This window comes from Pezoporus flaviventris, unplaced genomic scaffold, assembly GCF_033815535.1.
Source record: "Pezoporus flaviventris isolate CSIRO_AGI_PZ_B2104156 unplaced genomic scaffold, CSIRO_AGI_Pfla_v1 ptg000097l, whole genome shotgun sequence".
In the NCBI taxonomy this organism is placed as follows: domain Eukaryota; kingdom Metazoa; phylum Chordata; class Aves; order Psittaciformes; family Psittacidae; genus Pezoporus; species Pezoporus flaviventris.
The window spans coordinates 1,780,316-1,800,197 of record NW_026892645.1 but is presented as its reverse complement, the minus strand read 5'-3'; the positions used below and the strand labels follow the sequence as shown (position 1 = coordinate 1,800,197).

The 19,882-nt window shown below is 44.5% G+C and overlaps 1 protein-coding gene across 2 annotated transcripts; it reads right to left on the bottom strand.

The window, feature by feature from the left end:
• Nucleotides 1-1,872: 1,872 nt before the first annotated feature.
• Nucleotides 1,873-19,361, bottom strand: UBAC1 (UBA domain containing 1). Of its 2 annotated transcripts, none has more exons than XM_061476793.1 (10): nt 19,070-19,361; nt 13,585-13,705; nt 11,448-11,521; nt 10,187-10,294; nt 9,253-9,370; nt 8,449-8,557; nt 6,790-7,036; nt 5,637-5,723; nt 4,627-4,765; nt 1,873-2,609 (listed from the first exon to the last, which is right to left on the bottom strand). In XM_061476793.1, the coding sequence occupies exons 1-10, from the start codon at nt 19,205-19,207 to the stop codon at nt 2,494-2,496; spliced, it is 1,257 nt and encodes a 418-aa protein (XP_061332777.1). In that variant the 5' UTR covers nt 19,208-19,361; the 3' UTR covers nt 1,873-2,493. The 2 variants fall into 2 exon arrangements, with proteins under 2 accessions (XP_061332777.1, XP_061332778.1); XM_061476794.1 differs by having other exon boundaries at nt 9,253-9,355; nt 19,070-19,359.
• Nucleotides 19,362-19,882: the final 521 nt, after the last annotated feature.

The window sequence follows — 19,882 nt, the reverse complement described above, 5'->3', positions numbered from 1 at the left end:
ACTGCTGTGGGGCTCATGCAGAGATACACAAGCAGCAGAACCTGTACCCTTAGAAGTGAGCCACCTGCTCCTCAGACACTGAGTACCAGGAATGCCCCAGCTTCAACCCCTAAAAGCTGGGGGGCTGGTTCAAGTTCATCATCCACACTGCCCTGGCAGTAGCCACAACCAGTCCTGGGGCAGCACCTCCATGGCAGGTGGGGTTGCTCACTTGCCACGTAGCAAATGCCCAAGGTTCTGCCTGCAAACCAGATGCCAAACTTGCAGAAGACTCTAAATTTGATAGATGACCCTTGCTGGTCTGCCTGGAAGCTCCACAGCCACTCCAGGGTCTGGTCATGGAGTACTGAAATCAAAAGCAGCATTTCATCAACAAGGCTTTACATTCCTCAAAGACCAAGACTGCTACCAAAGTATCTGTTTGTTACATTGGAACCTGTCCTTACCCATTCAGAAGCCAAAAAAGCCCCCAAACTACAGGGTCATTTTCCTCAGCTGTCTTCTAAAAACACTCATTAAAAGGAATATTTACAAGAAACCCAACTGGTAGAGAAGGGCACAAGCCTCTGACATTAAGAGCTTCAAGTAACAGCATCTTCTGGTAGTATTACAGGCAAAAAGCTTCAAGGAGCAAGAACAAAAACGGATAATACAATCAAAACCTTTGATAACTCTACAACATTCAGTCCCAGCTACTCAGGAGTCATTGTGCTGTACTCACTGGGCTGCAGGACTTGGCTCCTGGCTGTTACAAGACAGATTACAACTTCATGTCATGCTGTCAATCTGTTCTTGGTGAGAGTCCAGTCTGAACAGAAGCATCATCTCTATAAAGCTTGGCATTTCTGAATGTAGAAGTAAATATTTCAGCAGTCATGAACTGCAAAGCTTAATATGGAATTACAAATAAAGTCCTGGGATAGTCAGTCAAGATAAAATCTCATGCTGTTTTGATTTCCCCACCCTTCATATGAATGATGTGAAATTGGCAACTCTGGTGCCTTGACTGCATAACAGCAGGGACTGGATGCCAAGTTCAGGCCAAAACTTGTTGTAGGGTTTCGGGTTGCATCTTGTTGCATTTTTGCTTAAGAAAAGCCCCACATTTAACAAGGTGACTTGCGCTGCTCCTCAGGATGCCTCAACTTGACAGGGCACCTTCGTGCTAGCTAAGGATGGGGTCCCCAGCTGGTTTCTCTGCATTTTGGAGAGGCAGGGCTTGCCTAGCCTGGCTTTCCACAAACACAGCTGTGAAGTGCAAGACAAGGCAGGGATCAGGGCAGATGTGAAGCACGTTCCATTAATCTGAAAAGAAAACCTATTTTTGTTCGGACTCACACCTGCAGAGCCCAGCTGAAAACTGGCTGGAGAGTCACAGCGAGTTCTGTCCTTGAAAGCTCTCAGCTCCTGTCTGAAACCCCAGTCAGGCTTCTGACCAAACGGGAAAGCCCAGCCTGACATTCCTGGTATTTCCAAGGTAAAAACAAGTGTCAAGAAAAGCCACTTGCATCTCAAAGGTGGTCACTGCAAGCTTGCTTTTAAACACCTTAAACAAGGTAAAAACCTAAACTGTTCTGCTGCCTTAGAGCTCACCAATGAAAAACCCATGCAAATCTTTGTAAACACTTTGAAACAAAGTCAAAAACCACAAGTCTCCCCTTCCCAAACTGCACATAAAAATGGAAAACACCCCACTACGTGAATATATCCCTCCTTGCACTAGGATATGGCAGAGTATGAACCTATGAACAGCAGCCTACTTGAGATTCCAAGCCTTGGTGTAGCAAGTTCTGCTGTGAAAGAGATACTGCATCTTTAACAGAGCTGACAGAGAATCCCCTACAAGTACTGCAACAACACTAACGCAGAAAATAAATAGGAAAAAGTAATGCTATTTATTAAAACAATTCCATCTCTGAGTTATTCTCACTTAAATTAAAACGCACGATTAACAGGTCTGGATAGAAATGGGCTTCCTCTCCCAAGAGAGTTGAACTTCTAAAAAACATTTCCTAAGAATCAATTTTAAAAAGCTTTTTAGAATTGGATAGAGCCATAAATTAATACTGTCTGGAGATGATTTTAATATCCTATGCTAGTGGTCAGTGACCTTTTGTAAACACTAGCCAGATGCTAGCAAAACTGGCTAGAAAACTACTGTCACAGGCCTTTTTAACAACAATGATTGGATTTCGTTCCAACAGTCAGATTCTTGGTTATTTTCACAAAACCTTTTCCTATTTTTGGATATATTTCATTTTAAACCTAATACCTGAAAACAAGTCTTCAAACCTCTTCCACTAACACTAAATCCACAAGGCAATTAACTTCAGTTGGCCATAACTACGTAAGCTCTCGTGTGAGACCCCCTGCTCAGGATCAACCCCTCTCCCCTTCCATCCACCTCCTCCCAAGCACTCCATGCACCCTCCCGCCGGGGTGAAGGTGAGGTGAGGGGCAGTAGGAAGTGGCACAGTGGACTGGCATCCCCCTCTACGTGCGATTCAGCGTCTGGAAGATTCGAGAGATCTGTAGCATAACAGGCCCAGTTTCCGGATCATTCATCCACTGAGTGCTGTTCAAGGGGTTTTCAAGCATATCCTCGAAGGCTGCCAAGAGATGGAAATTGCAACACTCAATTAGTCCCTTAGTCAGCAAAGGCTTCAATGTTTGGGATGCTCCAACAAGAGGACAGTTAGAAATAGCTACCACCCAAAGGCAGGGGCAAACATCACCCCAAAATGGGGGGAATACACACTGCGCATCGCACTCTGCTTCCCCCATTCCCCAGCACTAAATTCACTGCACACAGCAGAGACAGAAATATAGTGCCTTAAGCCCCCACATCTCAAGCTCTGTGTTTTCAGAGGCCCCAGGATCCAGAAGGGAAGCAGCATCTTCCCTCTGAGGAGCTCATGCTTTCTCCTTCCTGGTGTCTGGAAAGCAAAGGATGTCAGGGAGGCAGCCAGTTCCACCTGCCTACACACAGGCAGTGGGGGAAAGGTTGTGCACAACAATTGCCTCCATTTCTGAACAATGACAGCCATCCAGGTATTTAAGAGCAGTTTTTGCTTTCTTTACACAGCTGTCTATACAATAAGCTTTGATGTTTTCTTTTGCTTCTTTAAACATGCCAGTTTTCACTCTCCTACTTATGTGCAAGGACCCAGACAGCTACTGCAAGAGTCAAGTTGCAAATCTGGCAGAAGAATGGTTCAGGCAGTAATTTGTAAGCTTTGGGACAGACACTGAGCTGGTCAAGTGGACATTTGGAGCAGTCACTACGGATCAGGACAAAACAGCAGTTGCACATCTGACCTATTCAGAAGCCACCAAAATGTCAGCGTTGTGAGAGTCTGGCAGACTGGCACCAAGGTCAGTTTCTTAATATTCCCTAGGGGTGTTAGTGTACAAAGCTCCAACTGACATTAGTGGGAGCTGTAAGTACCCAGCACCTCTGAAAGGCTCATCATTAATACCCTGCTCAAGGTCATGTAGCATGCCTACCGAAAAGTGCAGATCTCACCTTTCACCACTTCAACTATATTCTTCACACAGAGTCAAAAGCTTAAAACTCAAGATTTATCAACATTCTGCAAGTATCTCATTAAATTCATTATTAAAATCTGTGACATAAGCAATCTGCAGATGTATCATTAGGAATATATTTTCTCTGATGTTCATCCAAGCTTCACAAGCACATATAATGGCATTTCATTTTCTATTTATATTCTGAGCTGCAGTGTGGAACCCTCGCTGGAGATGAAGAGACCATTTGTTCAGAAAGCAGAGTGGGAAGGTTCTGCTCTTGAATTATTTAAAGGCTTGCAAACTCTCCTAATTACATTTAGAGTAGTATTTTTAAAAGCTCTCTGGAAAGTGCTGCTTTCTTTAAAAGCACTGCTTCAAATCCATTTTGAAGCCAAAGAAAGACTAAATGCAAAACTTTTTATACACATCACAGAGCCAGTGTCATTCTTCTGTATCGCCCTCCAGCATCGGAGAGACGAGTTCATCAGAGACTGATGTTTTACTGCCAGGCTCATCAGCTGGGTACTCGCTGGGCTCACAGTCTGACCACCAGCACACAGGCTTTACCAAGGAGCCAAAACCCAAGGGAGGGGAAGTGCATTGTCACATATCTCAACTTTGACAGGCAAGGTCTTAGCTCAGACTTGCTTGCTTACTCTTCCACGTTATCTTCCCTCTCAGTGACCAGGCCTCAGCATGCAGTAAGCTGTACAGCAGAAGACACTTGTTTTTAAAGCTAAATAATCAGAGTTCTAGTCAGACATTCCAGGTTTTTCCCCTTTTGGCCAAAGGGAGCACACAAAAGGTCTCCTAAATCCACAAAAGCATTGCAGCCAGCAGCTATTAAAGTTCTGAGTTCAGCAAGTGTAACGCAGTAGCCTGGGGCATGAGCAGCATTTCTGGGACAGCCCCAAGTCCTGTTCTGGGTTTAGCTGAGTTGCAATATGAAGCAAACAAACAATACAGCTGCTGAAAGTGAGAAAAAGGGTACAGAGCTGCACCTATCCCACAGAGTGAGCTGTCATCATCCAGCCTCTACTCTGCCAGCAACTACAGAGACAGCGTTTATACATCATGAACCCACACAGGACTTACCTAGTAGAGTTTTAGGGTTGGTTAGCCCTAACTGTACCACTGGGTTTTCTAAGATGGCTTGGAAGAGAGGGCTGTTGGTGTCAATGCCCTTATCTAAGTCCTCTGGAGAAGGCTTTCTGTCTCCCAGCAGCCATTCACACTGAAAGAAATCAGCAAGCACAACAGACTTCATGACTGGGTACATCAGAATGAAAGTGTCTCAGTTTTGACAACATGTATTTTTCCCTCTCACAGTGAAGACAGAGCTGTACATTCTTTTTCACACTAGATTACTATTCATTTGTGTGTTTCTCCCATAGAAATAAGCTTTTATTTCAACAGGAACAGCAGCAGTGCTTGGTGTGGTAATAAAGTTAATACCAACATTGGATGCCTCAGAGCTCAGGAACGATGTCTGTTATCCCACACACACTCTGCCTCAAAGGAACCCCATCAGCACGGCTACACCTCAGCAGCCTCAAGTATCATCTAGGCCAATATCCTCTAACAGTGGCCAGCACTGGATGCTTAAGAGAAGACTGCTTGGCTGTCAGCTGTGCCCACATAACTTTCCTTAACATATCCACTAGCAGGGGACTAACCAATCTTTGAAAGCCTTATAGTTTTTGACTCCATAAACTGTGGAAGGCCTTGCTGCAGAATGGTAATTTACACATTACATGGTTTGATTCTCTTGTTTGATCATTTATTCCTGTTCTTTAATCGTTTGTTAATTATTTGGAATACCTTTTCCTTTCTCATGATAGCATAATCTCTTTGGCAGGCTCCACTGAGGGAGTTTCTCAAAAGCTCTTTGAAAACCCACATATGCTATCCCAGCCAGATCAGCCTCAACCTCACACATGCTGAAGTTCCTCTAAGAAGTCTAAAACCTTTGTATTCCACTTGTGTATCTAATTTGAAAGAGGCACAGAATATGACAGATCAAAACATCAACCAATTCCATGATGAAAAGAATCAGTTGAACAGACTATTACAGCAATAAAGAACAGAAGTGACAGTGTACTCACGGCTGCATTCTGCTGGTTGTTGTTTACTCTGAGTGCATCTACCACTTCTTTTTCATCAAATCCCATCTCCATCAGGGCAATGACAGCCTAGATCAGATTTGCACAGCTTAATACATGTAACATTGAAAAGAGAAATGAGAACATTCACATCTTTATTTGTGAGGAGCATCTGTGGGGTAAAAAGCCCACTGCTCCCATCTGTAGACCACTAAGTAATCTTATCTACAAGGTTTTCAAATATCCTATATCAAAAGTGTCTTCATTATGGAAGAAAAATAAATCTCAAGAGTGAAGGCAGTTCCTATCCTCAACACTGAAAGCTGAATGCAAGGCAAAGAGCAAGTGCACCTGGGGCAAAGGAGAAGAGCAGGACAGAAACATCTTATTTTAAGACTTCTCCTGTCACAAAGCTTTTGCTCACATCTCACTGGTAGACCAAACTTCACATGCACTTGTAGTTCTATTCACTCGATTTAATTTCACCTCTCAGATTTATTATATTGCTAGTCAGTGTTATGTGTTTAGACAAGCATGCCTAGATATTGTTAGAAGAATGTTTAAGCATTTAGAAATTGTACCCAGGTCAAATACATTTACCACTTTTAACTGAAATCTGTAAAAAACAAGTCCTAGATTCTAAAGAGCACCTCCTGGTGAGTGTACAGTGCGATGACAACATTTTCTCCACCTGATACTGATAAAAAGGCTAACTTCTTTAAGTCATCAGCAGACTTAAATCTGATGATGAAACTTTCCATTGCCCCCTTAAAATATAATAATGCTTTTCTATCCTTTTCTACAGCAAAAGGACCTATTGCCATCCTGCAACCCCTCCTCCTTCCTAGACAGCAGTCATAAAAAGCAATGCCAGTTCAGCAGCTCATTTTAGTCCCATCAGATGGTTTTCAGAAGTGTCAGTAGTTTAGATACCGCTATCTAAGACAGCAGTGCATTAATTAGGTAACATCCCTTTCAGCAGCCTGAATTTAAACTGTCCCTAAAGACTTCCACTAAAATACTGTCAAACCAGCATAACATACATCCAGCCAGCTATCCCCTTTCATTTATGAACTAAATGATAATTTGGATCCCATGGTGCCCGCAGAGTCCCTTCCAATCTCAACAGCTACATAGCAAGATAAACAGCACGTACTCGTGGGTCTGGACGGAACTCTCTTTTCCTCCGGATCTTCTTGAATATCTCCGTCAGCTCATCCTTTGCCTCTTCCTCACCTGCTTCTGAACTAGGACCTGCAGTTGCTTCAGCAGAAGATGCACCAGCAGAAGATGCACCAGCTTCATCTGTGGCTTCTGATGGAGTCTGACCGGGAAGCGGAGCATCCACCGCAGGGTCATCTGCGTGTTCTATCAACCACTCCATGGCCTGTGTCACTGACATACTGAAAAGCAAATCAAAGCACAGGGGTGAGAAACACACCAGATGTACAGTGGCATTACACAGACATTTGCCTTTGCATTTACACCCATGGTATACTGACTTGCAGGTTAACCAGTATCTGAAAAGTCATAAATAATGACAGTTTCGGAGCAAATCTCAGAGCACCTCAATTCTCTGTGCTTTCAGGGCACCACAATCTTCTCTGAAGCCAGGAAGACAAAGGGATGAAATCCAACTTGGACAGCTGCAACCTAGATTTTAAGAGGCATTTCTGAGGGAGTCACCTTATTCTCCACATCAGCTGCTTTACTTCACAACAGAGAAAACACTATGTGCAACTGTTGACAAAGCTGCAAGCAAAGCATGTTCCAAATTCACATGGAACCACATCTCAGATGCAAGCTGCTTTGTTGCTTAAAAAGATCTCTCTCAGACATCTATCCAGTCATCAAGGAATGCCATTATAACAAAACAAGAAATAAGGAGGGTGAAAAATGTTACATGCACACAATATGCCTTGAGCAAGATTCAACACAGGCAATTGCACTTAGACATGTACCACTTCGTTGTTCTTCCACTCTGACTCAAGCAGAAATCTGTTATCCCTCAAAGGAGGGGCCAGCCCAAGGGAATAGAACATCATGATCAGAACACAGTCACTTGCTATGCAGTGCAAGTGCTCAAGCTAAGGGATCTTGAGAGCCCCAACACATCTCTTCCCAGTGAAGACAGAGGAAGAAACAAAGGTCAACTGAAACAGAAACAGAGGGCAACCGAACATGTAATTTCATTTGACACATGGGAATTATTACATGTTCACAGAAAGGAAAGCCTCTGCATATTTGACTTTTCAGTTCCAACATGAATGATGGAGAACACTTTTTGAGTCACAAGGGAGTGGAAAAGAGTGACTGGAATATGTTGTAGATCCTCTATCATTACAAGTTTCTGAGAATGGCCTAACAAACCCATCACAGGAGTGAGTCAATACAGCTGATCCTTCTTAGGGGATAAGAACTACAGTACCTATTTTCCTACAGTTGCTATCTGAACTTCACATGTTTTTAAAAGATCAGCACAAAGTATTTTTCTTCAGCTGAAAGATCAGTGCAGATGGAATGGGTTTGCTTTTTTCTCTTCAAAATCTGAATTCTAAAGTGGAATAAGATGTGAGTTCAATACTTGGAAAGTGCCATGAACCACAGACCAGCAGCTCTTTCCAGAGCAAGCACAGCACTGCTTCCCTTCCCTGTGCCATCCACACTTGCTGCCTGAGGCAGCACTCTTCTTTGAGTTAATGCTTTCTCCAACCTAGTTTTAGGCGACCCACATAAGGAGACTTTAGAGAAAAGATTCATTTTGTTGTTTTAACCATATCATGTAGTTCACAGGCAGCGTGCTGAGTACACTTACTGATTTAATCGAAGGGCTTTGACAGCTCTGCTTTCTGGAAACCCCATTTCTGTAAGCTGTCGCAGAGCTATCTCATCCACTCTGTCTTCCTCATCCTCATCCAGCATGGCTACACATACACAAACAAAACAACGTTCAGATTGACTTCAAGCTGAAATAAACCCCTTCCTCAATGGAATGGCATGCGTTAAGTTCAGACTCCATTCTTCTCTTCCAGCCTTTCTTTTGTTTCTGCCCTGAATTTGCTATTTCATCATTTAATATGCTGCACTCAGCTTGGTTTGGCTCAGATATTCTTCCAGGACAAAGACTTTGTCCAGATATATTCAAGATCTCACATAAAAGAGAACTCGCATGACTGTGGTATTTCCACATAAGTAAATACGTATGAGATCCACTGAGTATCTATCTAGCATTTATCTGGAAAGTAAATTGGATCTGGTCATAGCAGATCTCAAGGGCAAGCATTTCCCACAAACTGAACCAACAGCTACACTTTCTCCTCCTTTTACTATCTCCTTGTGCATTTTCAACTATTCTTTACCATCCCTAAAGCATAACTTGAAGTTTTCCAATTCTTTCACTACTAAAGATTTTATTTTTAACTGGAACTTCTCATTCATCCCAAAAGGACCTCAGAAACTCAGTTTTATACAAGCTATATCCACAAGGTGAAAATCTTGGCCGCAAAGTTTGTAGTAGCTTTGCTATTACATCAAGGTCTGGACTTCACTCAGCCTGCTCCTCTGCTACGGAAGCAAAGTTCCCAAGATTGAACTAGCAACTATAAAGATATGTTCATACCGTTTGCCTTCTTAAACAGTTCAACTGCATCTGGGTTCAGTGCTAGCAGTTTCTGTGCAACTTCTATGAGAGACACCAAGATCTTCCGGAGCTCTGTCTGGAACTGCAAGAAAGGAAACTGTCAGAACATTCAGACCAGTAACCAGCCATCACTGAATCTTAATATACCTGTTAGTATCTCAGCAGTGGTCTGGCCCTTGTACAGATAACTGCTTTATTAGGGCTTCCTTTGCATTATTTAATCTCTCAAGAGGCACTGGCCTTTCCTGTGAAGTGCTACACGTAAATAGGATGGGCAGAAAGTTCTTTATTTCTACCACAGCCACCCAGATCCACCACAGGATGTGTGGTGGTCCAGAAAACTCACTGTTTCACAGAAACACTTTAACACACTGCAGATGTGTTATAAGAGACAGTCACAGTACCTCTGTAGCAGCAGTACTTGCTTCTCTGAACCAACGAGCTTTCCTGGTCTACTCTTTGCTTTCCAGTAATCTAAATTTGAACAACACAGATCAAAGCTATTTTCTAACCTGAAGCATCACAAATTCCTTTCAGCTGGACACTTGTTTTTAAATAAGCTGCGCTCAGCAGGTCATTTGGCTACTAAACAGCTTAAATGACAACTGTCCCCTTTAGGTTACTAGGGCACACTGACAGCCTGCAATATGTGGGCAGATTCTCTGCTTCATATCCTACTAGTACAGGAGGGTAGAAGTGGTCTCCACACAGCTGAAGACAAAGCTATGTATTATCACCAAATAGTATGACCTGTATCCAAATCTTAAGCTATCTACTTTAATGTACATTATATACATCTGTATTTCTCTTATAGAGAAAAGAGGATCACATTTATGTGTAAAACAAAAGGTTACAGAAGATAAAGGCCTATTTGGATGTTAGTGTGTGAGTTAAGGCCAAGTCTAATACTTACATCCCTCATGTTGTGATGGGCCACAGTGCGATCTACATTGCGAGATGGCAGATTTGCAGTCGCTTTGAGAATAGCATCTTTATCAGGAGCTTTTTGCTCTTGTTTCCTCTGAAGGACAGGAAACATGATCAGGTTTCATAACCCATTATGCACAGAACAGAGAACACAGCACAGAGGAGAGCAGTTTCATATTCTTCACCAAGGCATCAAGCAGTGCTCTGTAACTCGCAGCTAAGAGAAACAGCAGTCTAGCAATACAATGAATTAACAGCACCAGTACCATTTTACAATTACAGAGCAAAACTGGACCTGTTGGGTTGCCCCACTTTCAGTCCTTACACCTATTTCTGCTACCTAATCACACACAGAAATTCCAGCATAGAGGGAAAGTGATGTATCAAAAAGAGAACTTAGAGGCCTCAGTGCCCAGGACCATATTCTGCTCCATGTGGTCTGCTCATAGCATGCTCTCTTCAAACCCAGAGATAGACTAATGCTGTGCACAGAATTACAACTGCTGCACAGTGGAAGTGCTTTGCTGCTTGCAAGTATCATGCAGAGATATAGGGTGCCTTGGATTTTCAGTACATGCTCACAGTCCGGGATAAAACATAGCAGGGTACAAACTATAAATACTTCCAGTCTTATAACTGAGGCTCTTACAGTGACATTCAGCTCAGCAAGACCATACTGAAGAGAGAGACATACACCAATACCTACAGGAAGGGCTACAGAGACATACACCAATACCTACAGGAAGCAAGAAGAAACAAAGCTGTGCAAGGACAAAGTAAAGAGACTTAGGAATACACAACATCAAGCACAAGCATTGCTCAAGGTGTTTATGCAGTAACACCAAATGCAGTAGCACTGGTGCATAAGCAGCATCCTAGGCACCACTGACCCTCAGTAACAATCACATTCCAATAAAGTTTCAATCAAAAAATAGCAAGAGGGCAACACTCCAGCTCTAGAGACCAGGTTAGAGGGTGACAAGCCACATATAGCTAAAGATAGGAGACAGCCTGACAGCAACTAGGTTTTCAAACAGAGACAAAGCAAGACACTTGCTGAACTAAACTTACACGTTTATTAGACATTTGTTCAGAGAGCAAATCTATACCACTTCCACAGAGTGTATCTGCACGTCTTATTCTAAGGCAAATGTTCTCCCAATCAAAGTTTAAAAGCACACCACTGTAATCCCTCTACATAGCATTAATAAAGCAGTTAAACAAGTTGAGAAGTCTTTCAAACTCACTTTCTCCTCTGCTGACACATCTGCCATTTTGGGGAGTGGTGGTGGCGCACGCTTCTTTATCAACAGCAAGACGTCTAGAAAGAGAAAGACACCAAAATACATCAGAAAATTATATGAAAACAGCTCTTGTGAGATACTTCACAAACTCCATTTTCCTAGAGATTAATTTTGTATTAATTCCCCTGTAGCATCAGACCTTTCTTCATACTTCAAAGCCTCTATGACTTTACACACTCCTTCAGTGTCCACAGCTCCTGAGTTCACAGTCAATTCAAAACATGGGCCATTATTAATTACACTTTGGCTGTTACTGGTTTCTTCTCTTCACACAAAGGGTATTAGAGGCTCCAGTTGTCTTCTACGTTAACAGGACAGCAATTGGCTCATAATAATTAAAAAGCATCAAGTCTTTCAGTGCTTCCACTAAGAGGGAAGCAATAGAGACAGGTCACAGATGGGTCTGGGTCTATGCTGGGACCATCCAACTACAGCAAGGAAAGCACCAGTCTTCAACAAGAACTTCCAGCACTAGGCTGAAGCTCACCTTTGCATGTGAATGGCAGTAGAGACATTCATGGTCTACAGCAGGATGTATCCCTGGGAGGCCACCAGGGCAAGTCTCAAGGGCAAACAAGTCTTCAGTATCAGATATGCCACATCACCAGGCAAGGGCTTGCTTTGTGCTTTTAAGACTAGCACTTACTAATACATCCTTACAAGGTGCCCTTTTTCTAGAGACCCAGAAACTTGGTTTCTAGAAATACTAGATGCTTTCCAAGTTTCTAGCATCTCAGTTACCACCACCTACATTCTGAGGGTGGAAACATGCAGACAGACTGCAGGGCCCAAAACAGAACTGTGCAGCATCTGCAGTCCTTCACCCAGATACGCCTGCCACACAGTTTTTAGCCCACTGCGTTAAGCAGGTACAAAGCAAACAAAGCATGCTTTGCACAACAAGTTTCCTTGATCTGGCTCAGCACATAACAGCCAAGAGCAACAGCTGGTGCAGGCTGTTAACCCTCATTTGCCCAGCTGATCAGAATGTGAAAGGGTCCACATGCTGACTCTTGGCTGCCCTGTGCAGTCAGCTGTTGGCTGCAATCTTGTCTCCGTGACAAGCAAGGCACAGGCTGCAGAGGGAGGAGTGAGGAGGCATGCCAGCTCACTGTGACTACACAGTTAACACTGCATAGCTGCTGCAAATGCAATTCAAAACTCCAAGAGCCAGCACCTCGCCTAGAAATAATACACCACGAATCAGCAAAAATGGTGCCTGTCGCCTCTTCCTAAGAGGACACTTCTCAGCTCTAAAGGTGATAGGAGACACTGCCTGGGAACAGACACCAAAACGCTTGTGGTCATGGCACATGTTCTGCAGCCTGAATGAACTCAGGCAAAAACCCAGGAACTCTATTCCTGCTGAGTTTCTGGCTCAGACAGTATTTCAGTCTACAGCAGTCCTGCTTCTCTCTGCATCACTGCCCTTTATCTCCAGAAGGAGCCATTAGCTTGAGCTATCTAGTAAAAACTGACTCCAGCTCTCATCTTTAGATCTTTTGTTTCACATTAATCCTTTACACCTTTAAAGTTCAGGAGCAAATACACACCTCACATACTCTACTGCAGTCAGTGATACTATAGCATGAAGGATTCTGACCTGTGATCGCAGAGGACAGAATGAGGCCTGAATTGCAGACACCCAGGTACAGCAATCATCCTTCTACTTGACTGGGAGACTTCAAGAAAACCCCCTTCCCAAAAGCATTGGATTGTCTGGCTTGGAATACTCAGCCATAATTGAATGATTTTTGAATCATTCTGAAGGATAAATGCTGCCCTGGAGATCCAGAAAAATTCCTTTAGAAGGAGAGAAAAATCACCTGTTTAATTTTGCAACTTAATGAACACACTTAATTCCTTTTCAACTCTCAAAAGAAGAGTGAAGAAAAGCAAACTGCTCAAGGTGCTTTCTCTGGGGGAAAAAGCCTTTTTTCCTCTTCCTTTTTTGCCATCTTACTAGCTTCCTATGTCAAAGCAGAATAGATATTAGAAAGTCACCATCTGGAACTCGCCAAACGGTTAACCACAATCTCATGTTTCCTGGCTGATAGCATTAAAAACCAGACGACCTCACCTCCGTCTTGAATGTTTTCCTCCAACACTGTTTTTGTGTCTGTCAGCACCTTCTCAGAAGTAGCATGGATCAACTTATGATGCGTCACGGTTTTTGGATCCTCCAAGCTCCCAGGTACACACTGCAGAAGATAATAAATATTAAAGATCAGAGCACAGAAATAAGCCTCCTGCATGAATCACTGCACCTTGCACATAAGATTCTCCATATACAAGCTGTGCCATCATTTACTAGCTTCTTAATAGCTTAAGCTAGAGGCCAGTGCACAGAATATGTTTTACTAAAGAAACTGAGGTTTCTACCTGCATATCCAGGCTCCTGGCTGGGAAGAATTATCAACAAAAGGAAGGATTTTAGCTTTCCTTCCGCAATGCTGTTAAATTAATAGCTACTTCAGGGAGTTGGACTTGATCCTCAAGGGTCCCTTCCAACTTGACATGTTCTATGATTTAAGTTCCAACTGATGACAGTCTAAAAAACTTCTTTAGACAGTTTCAAAGCATTAACATTACAGCTCAATCACCACAAGTGAGCTCTTCAGGGGCACCAGCCTATGTGAGTGGATTTATAGTTTCCCATTATGTCTCCATCACACAATTCTGAGTCCTTGGTCCTATATTCAGGCCTGCAGAGATTTGGAGCAAAGCACCGATGCTCCAGGACCCACAGCTGTGTTAGTTCTGCAATAGATCACTAAGCTCACTCCTCTTCGTGAAAAGTCTGGGGGTGGCAATTAGTATAATGAACTAAGAATGCAAATCTGCAAGAGCATTCAGTGTTTCTACAGAAGGGCTGTAATAACACAGCATGTTTCTCATTTGTAACCAGCATCAAAACAGAGGAGAGACCCTGCTTCACCTAATAATTACTATTTACACACACCGTCAGATGAAACAAGCAACAGCCAGCAGTGATTTTGGTACACTTGACCTTAAACTGGGAAGGAAACAGCAGTTTCTGCACCTTGTTTCAAAGTGCAATCAACAGATTTGGCTGCTGGAGCCCTCTCACCTGGGTTCCTGCTCAAAGCACTGAACCAAAGTCATATTCACAACTTTTCTTCCCAACCATAAATAATCAACACACAGTAACTTGTTTTCATATATGAACATTGTGCTCAATTCCTTATTACAATTATAAACTGTATGTCAATTAATTCACTAGGAAATCCGGTTCAAATCCTGACAAAAGAGCACGTGCACACACAGAGGCCTTGAACTGACTCCATACCACAGTGACTTCCAGACCCAGTGACAGACCTCGGGAACATTACATCAGTGCATCTAGAGACTTCTAATTTGTTTGAGCAGAAAAAGAGCACAGTGGTTGTGATTCCAGAAAGGCTAAATTAAAAATAACAACCTACCAAAGCCATGGAACTGACGCTGCTGCTCTTACCACAATAGGACACTTAACACTGACCTCACCTGCTCTGCTCACAGAAACAGCTTTTAATGATGCTTCTTGCAAGATGCTTTTACCATGTCTGCAGAAGAGTGTGCTCAACCTTCAGGTAGGAGCCATTTCCAGAAATCCCACTGAAATCACTGCTTCACTTTGATGTAGTCCTGTCCATCATAAGATGGATCACCAGCCTCCTTCAAAGGAATCCTTTTAGCTCTTCACCACCTTTCCTGTTGTGACTGCAGCTGAAGGAAGGCTCAGCTACCTGCTCTTTTCAAACATGATGCACTTGTTTTCAACACTGACCTTCAGTTCCTCATATGAGCTTTTATACAGCTCTGATGCCTCAGTAAGATTGAGGCGAGAATGTCTGAGCCCTGCTCTGTACAACAGTAGCTTCTTACTAATCCTTCAGCATATTAACTGCTGAACCAGAGCCAAAGAACACATTAAAGCCTAGAAGCAGCTGGGAGCACCTCCTGTAATTGATCTGATAAGTTACCCAAAATGCATAAGAGTACATCAGTGGAACATCTCCTCTCTGAACAAGCTCAATATATTAGTCACAGATCCTGAGAGTTCTACCCCAAAAGGAAGAACTTGAAAATGGGAGCTGGGAGGTCTATGTTTGGGGCCAGAACTATTATCCATTTTTTCCCCTAGCACAGGTAAAGGGGGGGGGGGGTGTGCAACCATAACACCAAGGTGAAAATGCATATGATACAGTGAAAATTGCTGTTTTAAAAGAGAAGTCCTGTGGACACTCATTCTAACTGCCAGATCCTCTAACCACTTTATTGAAGGCAAATATGGAAAGTACATATATCAAAGAGACTGCTTAGTGAAATATTTATCTTAACATTTTAACATGCCCTGGAAATAGAAAGGCCGTCTTAGGCAATGCCTCTACTAGCTCTTAACAGAGCACCAAGAACTATGAGCACCAATCATCAGATCTCACTGTGGAATCTTGCTTCATGAGAACCATTCTGCCAAAACACAGGATTTTTGTATTAAATGCCATGTTTTAAAGTGCACCTAAAGCCACCTTCCTGCCCAGAGACAGAACAGCACTGGTAATCCCCAGGAAGAGCAGGGAAGAAGGAGGAATTCCTGCAGAGCACAGAGGAAGCAAGGGAAATCGCAGGTTGCACCCCGCTGCCCCAGGGCATGGCAGAGCTAAGGAGCACTGCTCCCCACAATCAGAGGCACAGTGCGTGGGGACGATGAGCTCTCTCTCATCTTTTTGTACAAAAGGATTGCAAGGACAGGATCTGCTGTTTCATCCTTTTGCTTCCAGCATAAATATTTGCATTTCTTTTTAACACTGGAGTTCAGGCTCCTTTGCCAGGCAGGTGAGAGAAACCTTTGTTCACAGGTGCCTGAGCAACTACTGAACTTGTAAACCCTGCTGATGCCAAATGCTATTTGTGAAGCCTGGAATGCTGATAAACCACAGGGCTGTTTGGTTGGTTTGAAAATAAGAAAAAGCTTTTATTTTGTTTGCTTTTATTAACAGAAACATTTGTAAACAGCACTGACACTCCCTGCTGCTAAGCTTGGGTGGCTTAAACCATTTGCATCCCTCACATAGTACCCAAACCATGCCCAGCAGCATGAACCTACCTTATCTTTGTACTCTGAAAACTAGCACCTTGCATCTCTATTCCACAGATACTCCTTATCATACCTTAAAAGCCAGGTGAGTATCGCTGAGACTGCTTAAGGGGAACAGAGGCACAGAGCATTAAAAGCTTGTCCCACAGTGCCTGGAAAGTTACAGGGGGAGCTTGCACACACGTACAGCCCATGTTTGTGTGCCCCAAGTGCATGACCTCAGTTTTACACCAGGATTTCAGAAACGCTGCGAGCCTCAGCAAGAAGAAAGGGTCTCTTGTGGTTAGAGTATCAGAACTAGGACATACTTGGACATACAAAGTATTTAAGTGTGAGTTTGTGTTAAACTGACCCTTCCGAAGTCTGGTTCTGAAATGAACAGTTGCTCCTTAAGGAAACCACAGGAGAGCTCAGGGTCTGCTCCTGCTGAGGCAATGGGACCTTGTGCTGTAGTGACTGTTCCAAGAGAACACTTTGATGGTAAAACATGAGTTAAAAAATCCCTAGGAATGGAAACAATGTATTATCAGGTTCCTAGACTATAAAGACAACTTTACTAAAGGCAGGCGTTTAACAATAATCAGCACTAAATGGTTCAAAACTGTTCCAAATACCAATTTCCTCTGCTTCCCAAAAGAATGATTTCAAAGACTTTAGGGAACATAATAACCAGCATCTCACAAGAGAAGGCTGCATAAATTATCTCGAGGCACTATCAAGATTCATTGCAATATACCCATGATCAGGAGGGATGACTTTTCCATTTCTGTTTTCCCCCCCTCCATAAAACTATATATTATCCATAATGGTTATGCAAATCCACACCATTAGCACAAAGCAGCAGAGAGAATGAAATCAAACATCATGCCAAGTTATCAATTGCCTTCTGCCCTGACTGGAACTGCAGTGCAAGCAGCTATTCAATTAAGCTTCCTGATAATTAAAGGCCTTTCAGCACTGCACACATGCATGTAATTGTTACCCCACCCTGTTTTGGCAGGTTTTGCACCACTTAATCACTCAGCTGTGCTGAAGAGGGACAGGAGGGAAGCACAAGCCTTATCCCAGGACTGCAACAGTGGCGGGGGGGCTGAACTCCACAACTTGCAGCAAGGCACCCCCTTTTTCCTTCAGGATGTAGCTCTTCTCATCTCTAAATCAAAAAGCACTTAAAAGACTAAAAGACAAGAAAAACAGCGTGTGCTGTGACCTGTTGTAGCCAGGGGTTCTCGCTGGAAGCGATGAGCTGACCCAAGGCAGAGGGCTCCTGGCACCCTTCCTTCACAGAGTGCTCAGCCAGAAACTAAAACCTTTTACCCTTTAAACGGGGGTTAAGGAATTAAACATTACACATATGCTTGCCTATTGCAAGTGTGGTTTATGAAACAAAGTCTTTGCAAGACTTTAGAGACAAAACGAACCTCGCTACTAAACGCAGGTCAGCAAGCTGCGCTCCCAAAGGCAGAGCAGAGGCTCTTGCTTTTGCCACTCTAAAGTTACATATCCCTCAGCAATGCTCTCAAGCTCCCAGATCAGGCTGCACCGGTTCCAGAACGACAGACTTTAGGACAGCCCTGGTGACAGGTCACAACCTTACACCCAGTTGTTGCAAATCCTGGGTTTGATTTAAAGTAAAACACCGTCAGGGCAGAGCTTCAAAAATCAGTCCAATAGTTTTGGAACCACAGGTTTTCACATTTAACACCCACAAACACACCAGTTGTGAGCACATGGCTACAAAGAGTCTGTGTTTTCCAGCTCAACTTCCGCAGGCTTTGCCTGTGCAGTTTTACTTGTTTTCTCTTCCAGACAGTGGTAAATTACCCATTGGACACCTCCATTAAGACCTTACTGCTTAGAGCTCAAGGGAGAGCTTTACAAGAGTCCATTATCTCCCCACCAAACAACCCACTGTGCCAACACAGGGTACGACTGGGCAAAGGCTCTTTCAGACAAGGGAAGCTCGCCTTTACACTCGCTTTCCTTCTCTGTTCTTCCATAGAAACAAGAAACCAAACAGACTAAGTTCTGAGGGGAAATCATAAGGACGCACTTCAGACTCCGGCGGTGCAGAGCCACCAGGTGGCAAGAAGCACGCAGGAGCTGGCAGTCTCTAACACTACACAAAGCACACGCCAAATTCTGTACCTAAAGGCTGCAAAGTATTTCCCTCCCCTAAGTTCTCCTTCCCAATACACAAAACTCTTGAAATAGGCATTTTCTTCCTATGTGGAACGGCTCCACACAATTCGGGGGGGTGGCAGACACGGTAAACACTGAAACAACACAAGCACTCGTTCACTTGAGCCAGTTCTTTGTCTTATCTCGTTTTAAGACATTTACAGGGCGTTGGAAAAAGCCTGTTTCCTTCACAATGGCCTCCCCGACCGCGATTTCCAGCCCCAGCCCGGCACTACCCATGGCTCACACCGACCCGGGCTCGCACCGGGACGCAGCTCCTTACGTGCTTGAGGCACCGCTCCTTCAGCTTCTCCACCGTGGTGTCCTCGGGGACCTCCTCCAGCCACTCCGCGCCCTCCATGGTGCACACATGGAGCCTCAGCACCTTGCCCGTGAAGATCTTCTCCTCCTGCACGAACATCGCCCCGGGACCCGCCGCCGCCTCCGGCCCCCGCTCCGCCGCCTCCTCACCAGGCCCCGGGCACCGCCGGGCCCCGCGCTACCGCCCTCCCATGAAGGTGACCCCGCCAGGCCCGAGGGGGGGGCGGCGAGCCCGGCCGGGCCGCGCTGAGGAGAAGGAGAGCTCGGAAGCCGCTGCCGGCGCTGCCCCGGCCCCTCCGCGCTCCCGGCCCCGCCGCCGCCGCTGCCTGCGCCTGGGCCCGCCGGTCCCTCCGGGGGGACGGGGGCGCTCCCGCGGCGACCGGAACCGGAAGAGCGCGATAGCGCGGTGTATGCTGGGAGGTGTAGTTTTAACGGCGGGGCGCTGCGCCGGAAGTAGGGGCTGAGGCGGGCCCGGGCGGGGACGGACCCCGGTGGCCCGGTTATTAACGTTGATTACAATTTATTAACGGCTCCGCGAAGGGAGACGCATAACCATAATAATAATAATAATAATAATAATAATAATAATAATAATAATAATAAAAAAAACTTTTCAAGTGGAACCCCCCCCTCTCCGGAGCACTGTGGGAAGTGTAGTCCCCGCGGTGCACGCTGGGAGTTGTAGTCCTCCGCGCTGTAGTGTCCCCCTCCGGTCTCGGCCAGCCCGCAGCGGCCCCGGGCAGCAGCCGCCCCGCGGACACCGTCCCCGGGGTAC